The following is a 24,858-nucleotide window of genomic DNA, read 5'->3' on the forward strand; positions in this document are numbered from 1 at the left end:
TCATTTTAATTACCGTCTGAAGCATAGGGAGTAAATCCCAGGAGAGCTTGGGATGGTGTAGGATAGTCTAGGATGATGCACGATAGTCTGGGATGATGCAGTATAGTCTGGGATGATGCAGGATAGTCTGGGATGATGCAGGATAGTCTGGGATGATGCAGGATAGTCTGGCATGATGCAGGATAGTCTGGCATGATGCAGGATAGTCTGGCTTGATGCAGGATACACAAATAACCCGCACATAAAAGAGAGAAGCTTACGACGACGTTTCGGTCCGACTAGGACCATTGACAAAGTCACAGTGTGACTTTGTCAATGGTCCAAGTCGGACCGAAACGTCGTCGTAAGCTTCTCTCTTTTATGTGCGGGTTATTTGTGTATCGTTCCAGTCACGGTATTGTGCCTTTTTGTCATTCATGATGCAGGATAGTCTGGGATGATGCAGGATAATCTGGGATGATGCAGGGTAGTCTGTGATGATGTAGGATAGTCTGGGATGATACACCATAGTCTGGGATGATGCAGGATAGTCTGGAATAGTGTAGGATAGTCTGGGATGATGCAGGATAGTCTGGGATGATACAGGATAGTCTGGGATGATGCACGATAGTCTGGGATGGTACAGGATAGTTTGGGATGATGCATGATAGTCTGGGATGATGCAGGATAGTCTGGGATGATGCAGGATAGTCTGGAATGATGCAGGATAGTTTTGGATGTTGCAGGATAGTCTGGGATGATGCAGGATAGTCTGAGATGATACAGGATAGTCTGGGATGATGAATGATAGTGTGGGATGATGCAGGATAGTCTGGGATAAAGCAGAATAGGCTGGGATAATGGTACACGAGGGTTACCTGGAGTCACTTCCGGGGGTCAGCGCCCCCGCGGCCCGGTCGCAGACCAGGCCTTCTTGTTGCTAGCCTGTGCCAGGCATTAACAACCTGACCTGATCGGTCAGGTTGTTAATTCCTGGCACAGGCAATACAACGTATGCACCACAACCCAGCTCATCGGCAACTCTTTTGAGGAATATGTCAAATTTCCTTTTGAAGACAGCTAGAGGTCTTTAAGACAGCTAGGGGTCTTGAAGACAGCTAGGGTTCTCGATGACAGCTAGGGGTCTTGAAGACAGCTAGAGGCCTTGAAGACAGCTAAGGGTCTTGAAGACAGCTAGGATTCTTGAAGACAGCTACGGTTCTTGAAAACAGCTAGGGGCCTTGAAGACAGCCAGGTGGTCTTGAATGCAGCTAGGGGGTCTTGAAGACAGCTAGGATTCTCGATGACAGCTAGTGGTCTTGAAGACTGTTAGGGTTCTTGAAGACAGCTAGGGGTCTTGAAGACAGCTAGAGGCCTTGAAGACAGCTAGGGGTCTTGAAGACAGCTAGAGGCCTTGAAGACAGCTAAGGGTCTTGAAGACAGCTAGGGGTCTTGAAGACAGTTAGGGGTCTTGAACACAGCTAGGGGTCTTGAACACAGCTAGGGGTCTTGAACACAGCTAGGGGTCTTGAACACAGCTAGGGGTCTTGAACACAGCTAGGGGTCTTGAACACAGCTAGGGGTCTTGAACACAGTCATTGGGTTGTTGGCAATCCCTCTAATGCATTGAAGGAAGGCGCTGAATAGTCTTGGTAAAGTAATACTCACTGAGTTGTCTCAGTGTACTCGACGCTCCCCAGCTTTGTATTGGAGGTATCTTGCACCGGCTGTCAAGCTTCTTGTGTTCCTAAGTAGTAATTTCGGTAAGCAAGTTTGGGAGCAATTCCTCCAGTATCTTCCAGGAGCAGATAATTATGTATCATTCTTGCCTACGTTCTAAGGAGTACAGTGCAGTTTTAGGTACTTGAATGAGTTGTAACAAGCTGTGATGGATGTCGTTGCATTTTCAAACTCAGCAATTTAGTCTGCCTTGAATGGGGACGTTATTACACAGGAATATTTCAGCTTGGAGAGAACGACTGACCTGACGATAATCATCATTGGCATAGCATAACTTGTTTTAAAGGTTCTAGTCATCCAGCCTATTATATTTCTTGAAGTTGCTATAATAACATTGCTGTGCTCCTTGAACGTGAGATTTCTGACATTATCACTCCAAGATCTCTCGCATTTGTCTTATGTTCTATGTACTTTGAGTTTCTCTTGCATTCCGATTTTATTTCTATTTTCTCCATTTTTCCATAACGTAGTAAGTGAAATTTGTCCTCACTGAACATCAAATTGTTGTCAGTGGTCCACTGGAAGATTTGGTTTATAACAGCTGGCAGAGTCACTGTGTCTGCTGTGGATGACATACTCATGCAAATTCTTGTATTATGTGTTAAGGATGATACAGTGACGTGGGATATCCTGGGATGATGAGACACGAGAGATATTATCCCCTCTATTATCCGTATCACAATAGCGGGAATAATATCCATGGACTCTGGAGTCACTATCACAATCTTCACGAGTTCTGAAGCCTCTCTCACTTCCCTCTTCTCTCTCTCTCTCTCTCTCTCTCTCTCTCTCTCTCTCTCTCTCTCTCTCTCTCTCTCTCTCTCTCTCTCTCTCTCTCTCTCTCTCTCTCTCTCTCTCTCTCTCTCTCTCTCTCCCTCTCTCTCTCTCTCTCTTACACACAGTCATAACATACCTTCCAGATTATCGGATATCTGTTTCTTTTTTGGGAGAGGAGGGGAAGTGGCGAGGGGAAATAGGGGACGGTGGGGAGAGGAGAAGAGAGAGAAGGTAGGAGAGGGAAGTGAAAACAGAAGAGGAGAGGGAAGATAGGAGAGGGGAGGGATCATAGGAAAGGAGAGGGAAGATAGGAGAGGGGAGGGAATATAGAGATATAGAGGGGAGGGAATATTGAGGGGAGGGAATATAGAGGGGAGGGAATATAGAGGGGAGGGAATATAGAGGGGAGGGAATATAGAGGGGAGGGAATATAGAGGGGAGGGAATATAGAGGGTAGGTAATATAGAGGGGAGGTAATATAGAGGGGAGGGAATATAGTGGGGAGGTAATATAGAGGGGAGGGAATATAGAGGGGAAGGAATATAGAGGGGAGGGAATATAGAGGGGAGGGAACATAGAGGGGAGGGATAGAAATAATTACTGTACCTGCAGTTAACATACATGAATTACAATCTATGACCTAGATCACATGGTACCAGAGTAATAGTACTCACCTAATTGTGGTTGCATGGGGCGAGTCACAGCTCCTGGCCCCGCCTCTTCACTGGCCGCTACTAGGTAACTCTTCCTGCTCCATGAGCTTTATCATACCTCATGCTAAAGCTATGTATGGATCCTGCCTCCTCTACATCACTTCCCAGACTATTCCACTTCCTGACAACTCTGTGGCTGAAGAAATACTTCCTAACATCCCTGTAATTCATCTCTCTCTCTCTTTCTCTCTCTCTCTCTCTCTCTCTCTCTCTCTCTCTCTCTCTCTCTCTCTCTCTCTCTCTCTCTCTCTCTCTCTCTCTCTCTCTCTGTGACTGTAAACCAGCGTCACTTCGGATTTGGCTTCTGCTGTCATATCATTTTTAAATTGTCATTTGACCTCTCCTCAACTTTCAAATTAACTTTTGCCTCTTCTACTCATTTCCCTGTTCTCTTTCTATACTGTTCCCACTATCCTAATGGCTTTTTCTCTCTTCATCTTAGGCTTAACCACATGTTCTCTGTTTTTTCTATTTCCTTGTCGTCTCCTGGATGTGGAGTTGCCTGCTTCCTGGTGCTTGCCGACCAGGTCCTCTCTCCCATTAATTGATTTTGCTTCCGGGTCACTTTACAAGTGCAATGCTTTCAGCAGTTCTTTCATCCCTTTCAAGTTTCCTGATTTGAGATCTGTTGTTCCCCATCCCCCACCTGCTATTCTTCCCTCACTCATTATTGTCACTATTTCTCCCACCTGCTTTTCTGTCTCTTGTATCCAGTTCCCTTGCTGTTTCGCTTGTCACCTGTGTATCCTGGTCACCTGTGTCTCCTGGTCAAATGTGTCTCCTGGCCACCTGTGTCTCCTGGTCACCTGTGTCTCCTGGTCACCTGTGTTTCCTGGTCACCTGTGTCTCCTGGTCACCTGTGTCTCCTGGTCACCTGTGTCTCCTGGTCACCTGTGTCTCCTGGTCATCTGTGTCTCCTGGTCACCTGTGTCTCCTGGTCACCTGTGTATCCTGGTCACCTGTGTCTCCTGGTCACCTGTGTCTCCTGGTCACCTGTGTCTCCTGGTCACCTGTGTCTCCTGGTCACCTGTGTCTCCTGGTCACCTGTGTCTCCTGGTCACCTGTGTCCCCTGGTCACCTGTGTCTCCTGGTCACCTGTGTCTCCTGGTCACCTGTGTCTCCTGGTCACCTGTGTCTCCTGGTCACCTGTGTCTCCTGGTCACCTGTATCTCCTGGTCACCTGTGTCTCCTGGTCACCTGTGTCTCCTGGTCACCTGTGTATCCTGGTCACCTGTGTATCCTGGTCACCTGTGTATCCTGGTCACCTGTGTCTCCTGGTCACCAGCAGCAGCAGCAACATTATTTGAGTCTTCAAGTTTTTCCCAAGAATGTGACCCACAACACTGAGTAACACTCTCTGACTTACTGCTAGGTGAACATAGGAAGCAGTTGTACGAAAACTAACACTCAGGTACACGTTGGCTACTAGATGAACATTTATCAGATAAGATACCCATCTTCTGTACACATGTCTTATATGTCAAGACTTCTCTTGTTGGCACTGTAAACGTCTTTAAGTGAAGATATTTCCCTCTGAACTACGAGAGGCGAGACCAAGGTGGTCACATCTGGTCTGCCGTTCCACTGGCCGAAAGGTCGTTCATACCTTGGACTTGCAGATTATTGTACACTGATGTATGATAATTTGAAATTATCATTTCTTTCAATACTGTTAGAGTTACGTATAGATCTGCCATCTTAAATGGAGCTTTGAGCCTCTGGAACGAATAATGATATATGATTTAGGGTATAGCCTCCTTGTGTGCTCTTCCCTGCATGGTAGTTATTTTACCAGCATGGTAGCAATCTTATCAGCATGGTAGCACTCTTATCAGCATGGTGACACTCTTACCAGCATGGTAGCAATCTTATCAGCATGGTGACACTCTTACCAGCATGGTAGCAATCTTATCAGCATGGTAGCACTCTTATCAGCATGGTAGCACTCTTATCAGCATGGCAGCACTCTTATCAGCATGGTAGCACTCTTATCAGCATGGTGACACTCTTACCAGCATGGTAGCAATCTTATCAGCATGGTAGCACTCTTATCAGCATGGTGACACTCTTATCAGCATGGCAGCAATCTTATCAGCATGGTAGCACTCTTATCAGCATGGTGACACTCTTACCAGCATGGTAGCAATCTTATCAGCATGGTAGCACTCTTATCAGCATGGTAGCAATCTTATCAGCATGGTAGCACTCTTATCAGCATGGTGACACTCTTACCAGCATGGTAGCAATCTTATCAGCATGGTAGCACTCTTATCAGCATGGTGACACTTTTACCAGCATGGTAGCAATCTTATCAGCATGGTAGCACTCTTATCAGCATGGTAGCAATCTTATCAGCATGGTAGCACTCTTACCAGCATGGTAGCACTCTTATCAGCATGGTAGCAATCTTATCAGCATGGTAGCACTCTTATCAGCATGGTGACACTCTTACCAGCATGGTAGCAATCTTATCAGCATGGTAGCAATCTTATCAGCATGGTAGCAATCTTATCAGCATGGTAGCACTCTTATCAGCATGGTAGCAATCTTATCAGCATGGTAGCAATCTTATCAGCATGGTAGCACTCTTATCAGCATGGTGACACTCTTACCAGCATGGTAGCAATCTTATCAGCATGGTAGCACTCTTATCAGCATGGTAGCAATCTTATCAGCATGGTGACACTCTTACCAGCATGGTAGCAATCTTATCAGCATGGTAGCACTCTTATCAGCATGGTAGCACTCTTATCAGCATGGCAGCAATCTTATCAGCATGGTAGCACTCTTATCAGCATGGTGACACTCTTGCCAGCATGGTAGCAATCTTATCAGCATGGTAGCACTCTTATCAGCATGGTAGCACTCTTATCAGCATGGCAGCGATCTTATCAGCATGGTAGCACTCTTATCAGCATGGCAGCAATCTTATCAGCATGGTAGCACTCTTATCAGCATGGTGACACTCTTACCAGCATGGTAGCAATCTTATCAGCATGGTAGCACTCTTATCAGCATGGCAGCAATCTTATCAGCATGGTAGCACTCTTATCAGCATGGCAGCAATCTTATCAGCATAGTAGCAAGCATCCCAATAGCCTTGACCCTCTGGAGGATGAGTGCTGCGGCCGTCAGTAAAATATTCATTATTTTATCAACAGGTACAGAGCCGTCACCAGACCTGTGGAGATCGATAGCCACTTTATAGAGGTCTTCAAGCAGTTCCTCTCTACTTCTGTACTCAGTATTCTTCTCTCCCACACTTTCTAGTACTCACCTCTCCCACACTTTCCAGTACTCATCTTTCCCACAATTACCAGTACTACCTCTGGTCTTTCTTTGCTTCTAGCTACTTAATGTGGTTACAGGTGTCTCCTCATGGTGTCTCCTACAGGTGTCTCCTACAGGTTTTAACACCTCTGTGTGTTTTGAAGGTTCTAAGACGCTCACTGTATCTCCCACAGGATCTAACATCCCCTGTATCTCCCACAGGATCTAACACCCACTGTATCTCTCACAGGATCTAACAATCCAAGTATCCCCCACAGGATCTAACACCCAATGTATTTGCCACAGGCTCTAACACTCCATGTATTTGCCACAGGATCTAACACCCCATATATTTGCCACAGGATCTAACATCCCATGTATCTCTCACAGGATCTAACACCCCTGTATCTCCCACAGGATGTAACACCCCATGTATCTGCCACAGGATCTAACACCCCATGTATCTGCCTCAGGTACACTGGGCGTACCAGCAGGCCGGCTTCAAGAGGGTTAAGAGAGGGTACAAGTTACTGAAGGTAGAGAACCTGGTACCTCTTCACACCATCCACAGTCACCAGGACCCTACTGACCCCTACTTCCACTACCAGTGGTACCTGGTGAGTACGTACATAAGTCCCTGTACCTAGTGAGCACACCCTCCACCTCCTAACACCTCGTGAGTACACAACCTCCCTGTAATTTCATTATGTGTACTCCAACATTCGTGTTTGTAGGTACATTATATGGAACCTGAGCGAAGAATAAGGTAAACGTTAGGTTTACAGTCAACGTTAAGAAACTGGAGAGATATATTCGCATAATGGGAATTATATTGTATAAATCAAGAACCACCGTGAGAGTGCCCTGGTGGTAGTTCAGGAGCTGGAGTTCCTGAGTACCTTTCTGAGGGGAACCTATTTTCCTTGAAGGAAAGTAGTGGGAACCCAACATTCAGGAGACAGTAGTCATGTTATGTACTCATGGCACCATCAGTCAGGGCAAGAGTCATGTCATGTACTCAGAGCACCATCACTCAGGAGGTAAGAGTCATGTCAAGTACTCACAAAAAACAAATATTTCAACACATAAAATGTCTGGCTGACAATTTTTTAAATAATGGCGTCCAAGGCAGTCACACAACATGCAAGTTTGCTTTCCAGCAAGACATCTCTGCGTGGAGACTGTCTGTCTGTCATCTGCACACAGTCTGTCATTGTGGCCATGCAGTACATGATGTGTTTCTGTATAAGTGACTTTACCAGGCTGTCCTTATCCACCCTTCTTAAGACTGCCAGGCTACCAGATCTCTCGTCTACCCTTCTTAAGACAGCCAGGCTACCAAACTGTCCTCATTCACCCTTCTTAAGACAGCCAGGCTGCCAGACTCCCCCTCCACTGTCCCTCAGGGCCCAGCCAGGCTACCAGACAGTCCTCATCCACTCTTCTTAAGACAGCCAGGCTACCAGACTCTCACATCCATTCTTCTTAAGACAGCCAGGCTACCAGACAGTCCTCATCCACTCTTCTTAAGACAGCCAAGCTACCAGACTCTCACATCCACTCTTCTTAAGACAGCCAGGCTACCAGACTCTCACATCCACTCTTCTTAAGACAGCCAGGCTACCAGACTCTCACATCCACTCTTCTTAAGACAACCAGGCTACCAGACTCTCACATCCACTCTTCTTAAGACAGCCAGGCTACCAGACTCTCATATCCACTCTTCTTAAGACAGCCAGGCTACCAGACTCTCACATCCACTCTTCTTAAGACAGCCAGGCTACCAGACTCTCACATACACTCTTCTTAAGACAGCCAGGCTACCAGACTCTCATATCCACTCTTCTTAAGACAGCCAGGCTACCAGACTCTCACATCCATTCTTCTTAAGACAGCCAGGCTACCAGACAGTCCTCATCCACTCTTCTTAAGACAGCCAAGCTACCAGACTCTCACATCCACTCTTCTTAAGACAGCCAGGCTACCAGACTCTCACATCCACTCTTCTTAAGACAGCCAGGCTACCAGACTCTCACATCCACTCTTCTTAAGACAGCCAGGCTACCAGACTCTCATATCCACTCTTCTTAAGACAGCCAGGCTACCAGACTCTCATATCCATTCTTCTTAAGACAGCCAGGCTACCAGACTCTCATATCCACTCTTCTTAAGACAGCCAGGCTACCAGACTCTCATATCCACTCTTCTTAAGACAGCCAGGCTACCAGACTCTCATATCCACTCTTCTTAAGACAGCCAGGCTACCAGACTCTCACATCCATTCTTCTTAAGACAGCCAGGCTACCAGACTCTCACATCCACTCTTCTTAAGACAGCCAGGCTACCAGACTCCCCCTCCACCGTGTATTTGGGCCTAACTAGGCCTCCACCATTCTCAGCCTATTTTAGTGTTTCTCTTCATTGTTTTAATTCTAAAATAATGATATAACACATTTTTGAGGTTCGAAATCGTTCTAAAGAAAAAAATATTCTAGCGAAATAAAATATTTTATTAGGAATATATGAAGAAAATAAATTGAATTGCAGATATTTTCCTGGGTAAAGGCAGGAAAAATAATACTGGTAATATTATATTATTGTGTGAAATATAGAACCAGAAATAAATCATTTCAGTCGCTTGTAATAATATAAATGGGCTGGTCTAATATTTTCTGACCAGCTTAGAATATCTGCAACAGTTAACTGGAATACTGCAATAAGTATGTATATATATATATATATATATTATATATATATATATATATATATATATATATATATATATATATATATATATATATATATATATATATATATATATATATATATATATATATATATATATATATATATATATATATATATATATATATATATATATATATATATATATATATATATATATATATATATATATATATATATATACATGTATATATATATGAAGAGAAACACTAATATATGTATATATGACTTAGTGTATATATGCACCATATTTGCATGACTTAGTGTATATGCACCATAAGGTGTATGACTTAATGTATATATGCACCATAAGGTGTATGACTTAGTGTATATATGCACCATATTTGTATGACTTAGTGTATATATGCACTATAATATTTGTATGACTTAGTGTATATATACACCATAAGGTGTATAACTCTCAGACTTGGCTGAGAGACTATTTATCTCACCTCTAGAATATGGTTCTACTGTCTTCCAGTTATGTTCTTGAATTTGTACTGATAAAAGTACTGGAAGGAGAATCGTCTATGATAAATATACCAGATGCTGCACATGTGTCTAATTCTTCAGTTATCAACATTAATTGTCACACTCATACACATCAGGACGCAGACAAACGTACTCTTGTTTCTCTGACAAAGGTACACTTGTTTCTCTGACAAAGGTACACTTGTTTCTCTGACAAAGGTACACTTGTTTCTCTGACAAAGGTACACTTGTTTCTCTGACAAAGATACACTTGTTTCTCTGACAAAGGTACACTTGTTTCTCTGACAAAGGTACACTTGTTTCTCTGACAAAGGTACGCTTGTTTCTCTGACAAAGGTACACTTGTTTCTCTGACAAAGGTACACTTGTTTCTCTGACAAAGGTACACTTGTTTCTCTGACAAAGGTACACTTGTTTCTCTGACAAAGGTACACTTGTTTCTCTGACAAAAGTACACTTGTTTCTCTGACAAAGGTACACTTGTTTCTCTGACAAAGGTACACTTGTTTCTCTGACAAAGGTACGCTTGTTTCTCTGACAAAGGTACACTTGTTTCTCTGACAAAGGTACACTTGTTTCTCTGACAAAGGTACACTTGTTTCTCTGACAAAGGTACACTTGTTTCTCTGACAAAGGTACACTTGTTTCTCTGACAAAGGTACACTTGTTTCTCTGACAAAGGTACACTTGTTTCTCTGACAAAGGTACACTTGTTTCTCTGACAAAGGTACACTTGTTTCTCTGACAAAGGTACACTTGTTTCTCTGACAAAGGTACACTTGTTTCTCTGACAAAGGTACACTTGTTTCTCTGACAAAGGTACACTTGTTTCTCTGACAAAGGTACACTTGTTTCTCTGACAAAGGTACACTTGTTTCTCTGACAAAGGTACACTTGTTTCTCTGACAAAGGTACACTTGTTTCTCTGACAAAGGTACACTTGTTTCTCTGACAAAGGTACACTTGTTTCTCTGACAAAGGTACACTTGTTTCTCTGACAAAGGCACACTTGTTTCTCTGACAAAGGCACCAATCATCTTTGTTCTGTAACACATTTTTACCCGAAAGATTATGAAATATATTCTCAACTATAAAATAATCAATTATAAATGCTAAAACTCGAATTTGAAATGTGTTGTGAGTCATAATTAATGAGCAATAATTCCAGAAAAACTCGCTGGACGATAGAATTTATTACATGGAGTATTTATTTGGAATTAGTCCAATCCATACAATGGTCAGTATCACTGCAATGATCAGAGCACTGGCCAGTAGTTACTAGAGAACACTGACTTTATGGCCAGTAGTTACTGCACAGTACTGACTTTATGGCCAGTAATTACTACACAGCACTGACTTTATGGCCAGTAGTTGCTACAGAGCACTGACTTCATGGCCAGTAGTTACTACAGAGCGCTGACTTCATGGCCAGTAGTTTCTAGAGAGCGCTGTCTTCATGGCCAGTAGTTACTACAGAGCGCTGACTTCATGGCCAGTAGTTGCTAGAGAGCGCTGACTTCATGGCCAGTAGTAACTACAGAGCACTGACTTCATGGCCAGTAGTAACTACAGAGCACTGATTTCATGGCCAGTAGTTACTACAAAGCACTAACTTCATGGCCAGTAGTAACTACAAAGCACTGACTTCATGGCCAGTAGTAACTACAAAGCACTGACTTCATGGCCAGTAGTAACTACAGAGCACTGACTTCATGACTAGTAGTTACCACAGAGCACTGACTACCTGGCCAGTAGTTACCACAGAGCACTGACTACCTGGCCAGTAGTTACCACAGAGCACTGACTACCTGGCCAGTAGTTACCACAGAGCACTGACACTATATTTTTTATTTTTTTTTTTTTTTTTATCACACTGGCCGATTCCCACCAAGGCAGGGTGGCCCGAAAAAGAAAAACTTTCACCATCATTCACTCCATCACTGTCTTGCCAGAAGGGTGCTTTACACTACAGTTTTTAAACTGCAACATTAACACCCCTCCTTCAGAGTGCAGGCACTGTACTTCCCATCTCCAGGACTCAAGTCCGGCCTGCCGGTTTCCCTGAACCCCTTTATAAATGTTACTTTGCTCACACTCCAACAGCACGTCAAGTATTAAAAACCATTTGTCTCCATTCACTCCTATCAAACACGCTCACGCATGCCTGCTGGAAGTCCAAGCCCCTCGCACACAAAACCTCCTTTACCCCCTCTCTCCAACCTTTCCTAGGCCGACCCCTACCCCGCCTTCCTTCCACTACAGACTGATACACTCTTGACGTCATTCTGTTTCGCTCCATTCTCTCTACATGTCCGAACCACTTCAACAACCCTTCCTCAGCCCTCTGGACAACAGTTTTGGTAATCCCGCACCTCCTCCTAACTTCCAAACTATGAATTCTCTGCATTATATTCACACCACACATTGCTCTCAGACATGACATCTCCGCTGCCTCCAGCCTTCTCCTCGCTGCAACATTCATCACCCATGCTTCACACCCATATAAGAGCGTTGGTAAAACTATACTCTCATACATTCCCCTCTTTGCCTCCAAGGACAAAGTTCTTTGTCTCCACAGACTCCTAAGTGCACCACTCACTCTTTTCCCCTTATCAATTCTATGATTCACCTCATCTTTCATAGACCCATCCGCTGACACGTCCACTCCCAAATATCTGAATACATTCACCTCCTCCATACTCTCTCCCTCCAATCTGATATTCAATCTTTCATCACCTAATCTTTTTGTTATCCTCATAACCTTACTCTTTCCTGTATTCACCTTTAATTTTCTTCTTTTGCACACCCTACCAAATTCATCCACCAATCTCTGCAACTTCTCTTCAGAATCTCCCAAGAGCACAGTGTCATCAGCAAAGAGCAGCTGTGACAACTCCCACTTTGTGTGTGATTCTTTATCTTTTAACTCCACGCCTCTTGCCAAGACCCTCGCATTTACTTCTCTTACAACCCCATCTATAAATATATTAAACAACCACGGTGACATCACACATCCTTGTCTAAGGCCTACTTTTACTGAGAAATAATTTCCCTCTTTCCTACATACTCTAACTTGAGCCTCACTATCCTCGTAAAAACCCTTCACTGCTTTCAGTAACCTACCTCCTACACCATACACTTGCAACATCTGCCACATTGCCCCCCTATCCACCCTGTCATACGCCTTTTCCAAACCCATAAACGCCACAAAGACCTCTTTAGCCTTATCTAAATACTGTTCACTTATATGTTTCACTGTAAACACCTGGTCCACACACCCCCTACCTTTCCTAAAGCCTCCTTGTTCATCTGCTATCCTATTCTCCGTCTTACTCTTAATTCTTTCAATAATAACTCTACCATACACTTTACCAGGTATACTCAGCAGACTTATCCCCCTATAATTTTTGCACTCTCTTTTATCCCCTTTGCCTTTATACAAAGGAACTATGCATGCTCTCTGCCAATCCCTAGGTACCTTACCCTCTTCCATACATTTATTAAATAACTGCACCAACCACTCCAAAACTATATCCCCACCTGCTTTTAACATTTCTATCTTTATCCCATCAATCCCGGCTGCCTTACCCCCTTTCATTTTACCTACTGCCTCACGAACTTCCCCCACACTCACAACTGGCTCTTCCTCACTCCTACAAGATGTTATTCCTCCTTGTCCTATACACGAAATCACAGCTTCCCTATCTTCATCAACATTTAACAATTCCTCAAAATATTCCCTCCATCTTCCCAATACCTCTAACTCTCCATTTAATAACTCTCCTCTCCTATTTTTAACTGACAAATCCATTTGTTCTCTAGGCTTTCTTAACTTGTTAATCTCACTCCAAAACTTTTTCTTATTTTCAACAAAATTTGTTGATAACATCTCACCCACTCTCTCATTTGCTCTCTTTTTACATTGCTTCACCACTCTCTTAACCTCTCTCTTTTTCTCCATATACTCTTCCCTCCTTGCATCACTTCTACTTTGTAAAAACTTCTCATATGCTAACTTTTTCTCCCTTACTACTCTCTTTACATCATCATTCCACCAATCGCTCCTCTTCCCTCCCGCACCCACTTTCCTGTAACCACAAACTTCTGCTGAACACTCTAACACTACATTTTCAAACCTACCCCATACCTCTTCGACCCCATTGCCCATGCTCTCATTAGCCCATCTATCCTCCAATAGCTGTTTATATCTTACCCTAACTGCCTCCTCTTTTACTTTATAAACCTTCACCTCTCTCTTCCCTGATGCTTCTATTCTCCTTGTATCCCATCTACCTTTTACTCTCAGTGTAGCTACAACTAGAAAGTGATCTGATATATCTGTGGCCCCTCTATAAACATGTACATCCTGAAGTCTACTCAACAGTCTTTTATCTACCAATACATAATCCAACAAACTACTGTCATTTCGCCCTACATCATATCTTGTATACTTATTTATCCTCTTTTTCTTAAAATATGTATTACCTATAACTAAACCCCTTTCTATACAAAGTTCAATCAAAGGGCTCCCATTATCATTTACACCTGGCACCCCAAACTTACCTACCACACCCTCTCTAAAAGTTTCTCCTACTTTAGCATTCAGGTCTCCTACCACAATTACTCTCTCACTTGGTTCAAAGGCTCCTATACATTCACTTAACATCTCCCAAAATCTCTCTCTCTCCTCTGCATTCCTTTCTTCTCCAGGTGCATACACGCTTATTATGACCCACTTCTCGCATGCAACCTTTACTTTAATCCACATAATTCTTGAATTTACACATTCATATTCTCTTTTCTCCTTCCATAACTGATCATTTAACATTACTGCTACCCCTTCCTTTGCTCTAACTCTCTCAGATACTCCAGATTTAATCCCATTTATTTCCCCCCACTGAAACTCCCCTACCCCCTTCAGCTTTGTTTCGCTTAGGGCCAGGACATCCAACTTCTTTTCATTCATAACATCAGCAATCATCTGTTTCTTGTCATCCGCACTACATCCACGCACATTTAAGCATCCCAGTTTTATAAAGTTTTTCTTCTTCTCTTTTTTAGTAAATGTCTACAGGAGAAGGGGTTACTAGCCCATTGCTATATGCAAAAACTTAAGTGTGCCGAACAAGCTTTGATTGAGACAACGTTTCGCTCTGTGTAGAGCTTTATCAATTACTTTAACAGCGCTATGGCTTTAATGAATAGATACAGAGATATGAAAAAAAGTCTTACGTCCAGTTCAGCGAATTTATTAAATGCAACGTTTCGCCAAGAGTAGCTTCTGGTGGTAACTGTGCACGTCTTTATCCACGACATGTAGAGGAAAGGTCGTCTGAAACACGTTAGGTTATCCTCGTCAAGTGTTCCTTCTACGTCACTTATCCAGGTTGCTTTTTTATCGTCTCTTTTCTCCCTATTTACGTTCCTGTTAATGTTTTAAAATCAGTATTTTGCTGTACCGATTTAATGTAGGTCAGGTAAACACGATGACTGCCCTGAGCCACCAGTTAAAACTCTCACTCCAGCCGTCACTCTAGTTTAAGTTTTGGGTCAGGTCGATAGTTCCAGTTTAACTTGTCTGAGACTATGAACAAAACTTCTAGAGTAAACAAAATGGTTTCTATATCTTTTTTTTTTTTTATGGTTACGACTATTAAGTTTCTTTGAATTCTTTCTGTTGAGGCTGTGTACTCATTTAGTTGTGGTTGCAGGTGTCGAGTCACAGCTCCTCGCCTCCGCCTCTTCAGTAGTCGCTACTAGGACACTCTTCCTGCTGTATGAGCTTTATCACACCTCTTTGTAAAGATATGTGTGGATCCTGCCTCCACTACATCACTTTCCAGACTATTCCATTTCCTGACAACTCTGTGACTGAGAGAGAGAGAGAGAGAGAGAGACGGTTGAGTAACACACTAAGATACTGTGGTGTTGGTAGAGGATCCTGGAGGTCAGTTTTAACACCTCCAGAGTCTAGGTCACAAAACACAAGTTTTTGTGGCAAGCTGTGACTATCGTCCGTTTGTTAGTTATTTATCGAATAAGAGACGAATCTTCCCGTCTCTCACTGCAGTACTCCCCACTGAGATGTTTTCCTGCACTAATTGTGCAACACTGATGATTTCATGACTACCAGTGTTAGGGAGGTGATGCTGCCAGCTGTAATGGATCCCTCCCTCTAGGATATCATATGATGAGAATAACTCACTCTGGACAAAGTTTCGATCCGTGCTGGACTATTGTCAGATCTTGTTCATGGTCCAGGACGGCTCCAGCTGTTGTCTACAGTTTCATCTCCACTCTGTGACTTATCTGACAATTGTTACAGCCAGGATATTGTAATGTCCATCGACTCACATGTTCACAGAGAGGAGCAGGATCCACCCATCCACCCGCCAGCAGGGTAGTCCTCCCTGCAAGTTTCTTAGGTCAACTCTTAACACTTCCAACTCCAGACATTCAGACTTGCTAACAACAGTGTATTGAAAACTGACGCTCACCTTCTTCGGCTGATAGAATAATAGAAAAGTTTAGACGAATCCTGTGGGGATACATACAATACCATTCATACATTCCTAAACTCAACCTCCAACTCCACCTCCCCAACCTCCTCATCACCTCTCCAGCTTCCTCCCCAACTCTCAAACCTCCTTCTCCTCCTCTACGCCTCCTCGCCTCCTCCTCTCCCCATCTTCAGTAAATCTAATACCCCCGGAGCCTCCCCAGAATTGCGCGACCTAATTCTCCGTAACATGATTGCTGGAGAATCCCTTCCGTTGTGCAGCGGGTTAAACCCTGGCTCCTGTCTCGGTCCTGATGATTCTCTCATACTTTCTCTATACTGCTCTACGACACTCATATTTCCACGGCTCTTCTAAAAACTGCGTATTGTCTTTCTTTTATAAATCCCTCCAGTAGCACTTTCTCTTTCTTTACTCCTGTCTCTATCTCCGCGACTGTCTCAATCATTCTCTTCCTCACTCTCTCCTGCTTTGTAACCGGGCCACTGGAATACAGAAATATTACCATACATGCAATATTCAGGAGTGAGTGCCGAGGAGGGGAGTCACAGGCTGACATCTGTGTCCCACAACTGCTCTCATATATATATATATATATATATATATATATATATATATATATATATATATATATATATATATATATATATATATATATATATATATATATATACATATATATATATATACATATATATATATATATATATATATATATATATATATATATATATATATATATATATATATATATATATATATATATATATATATATATATATATATTTCAACAAACCGGCCGTATTCCACCAAGGCGGGGTGGCCCAAAAAGAAAAACGAAAGTTTCTTTTTTTAAATTTAGTAATTTATACGGGAGAAGGGGTTACTAGCGCCTTGCTCCCGGCATTTTAGTCGCCTCTTACAACACGCATGGCTTACGGAGGAAGAATTCTGTTCCACTTCCCCATGGAGATAGGAGGAAATAAACAAGAACAAGAACTAGAAAGAAAATAGAAGAAAACCCAGAGGGATGTGTATATATACGCTTGTACATGTATGTGTAGTGTGACCTAAGTGTAAGTAGAATTAGCAAGACGTACCTGAAACTTTGCATGTTTATGAGACAGAAAAAAGGACATCAGCAATCCTACCATCATGTAAAACAATTACAGGCTTTCGCTTTACACTCACTTGGCAGGACGGTAGTACCTCCCTGGGCGGTTGTTGTCTACCAGCCTACTACCACGGGACGGTAGTACCTCCCTGGGTGGTTGCTGTCTACCAGCCTACTACCACGGGACGGTAGTACCTCCCTGGGTGGTTGCTGTCTACCAGCCTACTACCACGGGACGGTAGTACCTCCCTGGGTGGTTGCTGTCTACCAGCCTACTACCACGGGACGGTAGTACCTCCCTGGGTGGTTGCTGTCTACCAACCTACTACCACTGGACGGTAGTACCTCCCTGGGTGGTTGCTGTCTACCAACCTACTACCACGGGACGGTAGTACCTCCCTGGGTGGTTGCTGTCTACCAGCCTACTACCACGGGACGGTAGTATATCCCTGGGTGGTTGCTGTCTACCAACCTACTACCACTGGACGGTAGTACCTCCCTGGGTGGTTGCTGTCTACCAACCTACTACCACGGGACGGTAGTACCTCCCTGGGTGGTTGCTGTCTACCAGCCTACTACCACGGGACGGTAGTACCTCCCTGGGTGGTTGCTATCTACCAACCTACTACCTAGAATATACATATATATATATATGTGTATATATATATATATATGTGTATATATATATATATATATATATATATATATAAATATATATATATATATATATATATATATATATATATATATATATATATATTATTTTGTTTATTGTCACACTGGCCGATTCCCACCAAGGCAGGGTGGCCCGAAAAAGAAAAACTTTCACCATCATTCACTCCATCACTGTCTTGCCAGAAGGGTGCTTTACACTACAGTTTTTAAACTGCAACATTAACACCCCTCCTTCAGAGTGCAGGCACTGTACTTCCCATCTCCAGGACTCAAGTCCGGCCTGCCGGTTTCCCTGAACCCCTTCATAAATGTTACTTTGCTCACACTCCAACAGCACGTCAAGTATTAAAAACCATTCGTCTCCATTCACTCCTATCAAACACGCTCACGCACGCCTGCTGGAAGTCCAAGCCCCTCGCACACAAAACCTCCTTTACCCCCTCCCTCCAACCTTTCCTAGGCCGACCCCTACCCCGCCTTCCTTCCACTACAGACTGATGCACTCTTGAAGTCATTCTGCTTCGCTCCATTCTCTCTACATGTCCGAACCACCTCAACAACCCTTCCTCAGCCCTCTGGACAACAGTTTTAGTAATCCCGCACCTCCTCCTAACTTCCAAACTACGAATTCTCTGCATTATATTCACACCACACATTGCCCTCAGACATGACATCTCCACTGCCTCCAGCCTTCTCCTCGCTGCAACATTCATCACCCATCCTTCACACCCATATAAGAGCGTTTGTAAAACTATACTCTCATACATTCCCCTCTTTGCCTCCAAGGACAAAGTTCTTTGTCTCCACAGACTCCTAAGTGCACCACTCACCCTTTTCCCCTCATCAATTCTATGATTCACCTCATCTTTCATAGACCCATCCGCTGACACGTCCACTCCCAAATATCTGAATACATTCACCTCCTCCATACTCTCTCCCTCCAATCTGATATCCAATCTTTCATCACCTAATATTTTTGTTATCCTCATAACCTTACTCTTTCCTGTATTCACTTTTAATTTTCTTCTTTTGCACACCCTACGAAATTCATCCACCAATCTCTGCAGCTTCTCTTCAGAATCTCCCAAGAGCACAGTGTCATCAGCAAAGAACAACTGTGACAACTCCCACTTTATGTGTGATTCTTTATCTTTTAACTCCACGCCTCTTGTCAAGACCCTCGCATTTACTTCTCTTACAACCCCATCTATAAATATATTAAACAACCACGGTGACATCACACATCCTTGTCTAAGGCCTACTTTTACTGGGAAATAATTTCCCTCTTTCCTATGTACTCTAACTTGAGCCTCACTATCCTCGTAAAAACTCTTCACTGCTTTCAGTAACCTACCTCCTACACCATACACCTGCAACATCTGCCACATTGCCCCCCTATCCACCCTGTCATACGCCTTTTCCAAATCCATAAATGCCACAAAGACCTCTTTAGCCTTATCTAAATACTGTTCACTTACATGTTTCACTGTAAACACCTGGTCCACACACCCCCTACCTTTCCTAAAGCCTCCTTGTTCATCTGCTATCCTATTCTCCGTCTTACTTTTAATTCTTTCAATAATAACTCTACCATACACTTTAACAGGTATACTCAACAGACTTATCCCCCTATAATTTTTGCACTCTCTTTTGTCCCCTTTGCCTTTATACAAAGGAACTATGCATGCTCTCTGCCAATCCCTAGGTACCTTACCCTCTTCCATACATTTATTAAATAATTGCACAAACCACTCCAAAACTATATCCCCACCTGCTTTTAACATTTCTATCTGGAGAAGAGAGGAATGCAGAGGAGAGAGAGAGAGATTTTGGGAGATGTTAAGTGAATGTATAGGAGCCTTTGAACCAAGTGAGAGAGTAATTGTGGTAGGGGACCTGAATGCTAAAGTAGGAGAAACTTTTAGAGAGGGTGTGGTAGGTAAGTTTGGGGTGCCAGGTGTAAATGATAATGGGAGCCCTTTGATTGAACTTTGTATAGAAAGGGGTTTAGTTATAGGTAATACATATCTTAAGAAAAAGAGGATAAATAAGTATACAAGATATGATGTAGGGCGAAATGACAGTAGTTTGTTGGATTATGTATTGGTAGATAAAAGACTGTTGAGTAGTCTTCAGGATGTACATGTTTATAGAAGGGCCACAGATATATCAGATCACTTTCTGGTTGTAGCTACACTGAGAGTAAAAGGTAGATGGGATACAAGGAGAATAGAAGCATCAGGGAAGAGAGAGGTGAAGGTTCATAAAGTAAAAGAGGAGGCAGTTACGGAAAGATATAAACAGCTATTGGAGGATAGATGGGCTAATGAGAGCATAGGCAATGGGGTCGAAGAGGTATGGGGTAGGTTTAAAAATGTAGTGTTGGAGTGTTCAGCAGAAGTTTGTGGTTACAGGAAAGTGGGTGCGGGAGGGAAGAGGAGCGATTGGTGGAATGATAATGTAAAGAGAGTAGTAAGGGAGGAAAAGTTAGCATATGAGAGGTTTTTACAAAGTAGAAGTGATGCAAGGAGGGAAGAGTATAAGGAGAAAAAGAGAGAGGTTAAGAAAGTGGTGAAGCAATGTAAAAAGAGAGCAAATGAGAGAGTGGGTAAGATGTTATCAACAAATTTTGTTGAAAGTAAGAAAAAGTTTTGGAGTGAGATTAACAAGTTAAGGAAGCCTAGAGAACAAATGGATTTGTCAGTTAAAAATAGGAGAGGAGAGTTATTAAATGGAGAGTTAGAGGTATTGGGAAGATGGAAGGAATATTTTGAGGAATTGTTAAATGTTGATGAAGATAGGGAAGCTGTGATTTCGTGTATAGGGCAAGGAGGAATAACATCTTGTAGGAGTGAGGAAGAGCCAGTTGTGAGTGTGGGGGAAGTTCGTGAGGCAGTAGGTAAAATGAAAGGGGGTAAGGCAGCCGGGATTGATGGGATAAAGATAGAAAAGATAGAAAGATATATATATATATATATATATATATATATATATATATATATATATATATATATATATATATATATATATATATATATATATATATATATATATATATATATATATATATATATATATATTATATATATATATATATATATATATATATATATATATATATATACATATATATATATATATATATATATATATATATATATATATATATATATATATATATATATATATATATATATATATATGTATGTATATATATATATATATATATATATATATATATATATATATATATATATATATATATATATATATATATATATATTTATATATATATATATATATATATATATATATATATATATATATATATATATACATATATATATATTTATATTTATATATATATATATATATAAATATAAAGTCCTTTCTAAAATTTTCTGTTATATATATATTTTTCATTTATACATACAAACATACACATACATCGTAACATGACTTAAAATGGAAAAACTGGGAAACATTCAAGTTTAACGAGTGCAGTTTTAGTGTTAGCTGTGTGTCACCGCCTACACAACTATCATTACTGTGGGACAATGATCACTCTCTGATAAGCACACCTCAGGGAAGCCAGCAAATGTGTCTTTTGATCACCAACCATAATAGCCAAGCAGAGTCGCTATTGAGCGGGACTCACAATAGAACCAAATAATGTCTCTCAGAGAGAGTTCTCAAAGAGGACGCAGAATCACTGTGTGTACCATTAGCAAAAATTTATACCAAGTCAGTTGATATATGATACAGCAAGAACTGCTTGGAACACAGCAAATCTGGTCACATTAATTAAGAGGACACACAAGCAGCATTAAACTACATGTCAGCGCCATTAACATGAATGATGTGTAAAGAAGTGGAGAAGATAATCAGAAGAGAAGTGGAACACCCGGAGAGAAGCGGATTCGTAAAGCACCACCAGAGAGTTTCTTTGGCTTATTCTTGTAGTGTAAGAAAGTATTTGACACAGAGGCCGGACCCAAAACTAGAAGAGTGGCAGGAATATCTGGAGGAATCATAATGGATCAATACATAAGAGAGAGAGAGAGAGAGAGAGAGAGAGAGAGAGAGAGAGAGAGAGAGAGAGAGAGAGAGAGAGAGATTTCAAGGAAAGAAATGAGCGGAATGCAGAATTGTGATTAGTGAGCTTCTGCTAGAATCAGTACTGGAACCAGTACCCTTCCTGGTATGCGTGAGGGACTTCTCGGTAGAGACAGTCTGATGTATCAAGTTTGCAGATGTGAAATTCGTAAGAATAGAAGCAGTAGATGACAACGAAATGCTGCAGATAGGTCTGGGCAAGGTGCAGCATTGGAATAACGCGTGTTTATTGGAATTTATCCTCAGCATAGCAGCCAGCATAACTAACTTTTGTAACAAACAAGCGTCTGGCAAATGTAAGATTAGCTTTCAGGGGCTTCAACAGTCACTGACAACACAATACAACATATGTCTGGTCAGTGTTAGAATATGCAGCTCCACCTTGAAACTAACAAATGTGCAAAGGAGTTCAATCTGATGACGTTAGAGACCAGATGGACCACCAGATACATGCTAGTGTGCGCAGGAATAGGCTCTCTGAGAGAGAGGCGGGAAAGAGGTACAAGAAGACACAGGTGGAAGTTAAGTGTGCAGATGAGACAGGGATGGCAGGAAATATTTCTTCAGCTTCTGAGAGGTCAGGAAATAGAACAACCATGATAACGTAGTGGTTTAGAGAGGATTTGTATATATAATATTTGTATATATATATATATATATATATATATATATATATATATATATATATATATATATATATATATATATATATATATATATATATATATACAAATATTATATATATATATATATATATATATATATATATATATATATATATATATATATATATATATATATATATATATATATATATATATGATAATGAAGGGCTCTTGATCCAAAGAGCTGGAGCTACCCTTCCGTTCTTTGAATAAAACCAAATTACCGTCTATTCCCCCAGGTCCTGCCTAATCCATAATGGTTTAACGCTTCCCCATAAACCATGAACACTGAAGCATCCGATAATTGAATAATCAGGTTAAGTGAGCACTCAATTATCCCACACACTCACCGCACTTAATAACTTATAACTATACTAGCTACTACATTAATTATACTCTTTATATTAATTATTCTGCTCATATTAATTATACTTCTTAAGTTAATTATGCTCTAATAATTACTTTTGTAGCTTCTATTAATGACAAATTTTGCTTCATTACATCTAACCTACCAGAACCAACTGTCTTGTTGGTGATGCTAAACTGTGCCACATAGAACTATACATCAGATAGAACTATGTATCACCACTATACAAACAGTACAAGTGACCAACACACTCACGGTAGCACGAGACACAGTTACCTACCAGCACAATAACAACTCACGGTAGCACGAGATACAGTTGCCTACCAGCACAATAACAACTCACGGTAGCACGAGACACAATTGCCTACCAGCACAATAACAACTCACGGTAGCACGAGACACAGTTACCTACCAGTACAATAACAACTCACGGTAGCACGAGACACAGTTACCTACCAGCACAATAACAACTCACGGTAGCACGAGACACAGTTACCTACCAGCACAATAACAACTCACGGTAGCACGAGACACAGTTACCTACCAGCACAATAACAACTCACGGTAGCACGAGACACAGTTACCTACCAGCACAATAACAACTCACGGTAGCACGAGACACAGTTACCTACCAGCACAATAACAACTCACGGTAGCACGAGACACAGTTACCTACCAGCACAGTAACAAAACTCTTTAAGAAGAGGTGTTGAGTAGTTTGGAACAAGACAGTTGATAACCTTGGTGTTGATAGATTGTGGGTGATAACTAGAGAATGTATCTTCTGATGGGCTTCAAACTTCTAGCACTGCAAAGCAGACGAGATATATCTTAGTAAAAACACATGTGTAATGGCACATGTGTTTTTCTTCTTTTTTTTTGCTCTACACCTTTGATCTAATGACATTTCACACCTATGTTGTGTGTGTTTTGCTAATTAACTTTGTTAATGTAATTGGTTTTCATGCAGTAAACTGGAGAATACTTCCGATCGACTTCAAACCTGAAATGCTGTCTTATCGGAAGCTTTGTAATCATCCTGGGTTGTGAGAGGGACTGTGCACTTTATTAAATATTTTAGGAAAGCTAAAATATTAGTTTCCATGTGATAGCTTGTGGATGGTTCATCCAGCTGGCCTCAGAGCGTGAGAGCTTGTGGATGGTTCATCCAGCTGGCCTCAGAGCGTGATAGCTTGTGGATGGTTCATCCAGCTGGCCTCAGAATGTGATAGCTTGTGGATGGTTCATCCAGCTGGCCTCAGAATGTGATAGCTTGTGGATGGTTCATCCAGCTGGCCTCAGAATGTGATAGCTTGTGGATGGTTCATCCAGCTGGCCTCAGAATGTGATAGCTTGTAGATGGTTCATCCAGCTGGCCTCAGAACGTGATAGCTTGTGGATGGTTCATCCAGCTGGCCTCAGAGCGTGAGAGCTTGTGGATGGTTCATCCAGCTGGCCTCAGAGCGTGATAGCTTGTGGATGGTTCATCCAGCTGGCCTCAGAGCGTGATAGCTTGTGGATGGTTCATCCAGCTGGCCTCAGAGCGTGATAGCTTGTAGATGGTTCATCCAGCTGGCCTCAGAACGTGATAGCTTGTGGATGGTTCATCCAGCTGGCCTCAGAACGTGATAGCTTGTGGATGGTTCATCCAGCTGGCCTCAGAACGTGATAGCTTGTGGATGGTTCA

At 41.9% G+C, this 24,858-nt stretch overlaps 1 protein-coding gene across 1 annotated transcript in view; it reads left to right on the top strand.

Annotated features, from left to right (window-relative positions):
- The window catches only part of amon (prohormone processing protease amontillado), a 159,392-nt gene that overhangs the window by 64,468 nt on the left and 70,066 nt on the right, over window positions 1-24,858 (top strand). The window contains exon 3 of the mRNA XM_070085361.1: window positions 6,953-7,096. Coding sequence (XP_069941462.1) covers window positions 6,953-7,096 — 144 coding nt within the window. The remainder of the gene's footprint in view (window positions 1-6,952; window positions 7,097-24,858) is intronic.

Source organism: Cherax quadricarinatus, chromosome 15, assembly GCF_038502225.1.
Source record: "Cherax quadricarinatus isolate ZL_2023a chromosome 15, ASM3850222v1, whole genome shotgun sequence".
NCBI lineage: Eukaryota > Metazoa > Arthropoda > Malacostraca > Decapoda > Parastacidae > Cherax > Cherax quadricarinatus.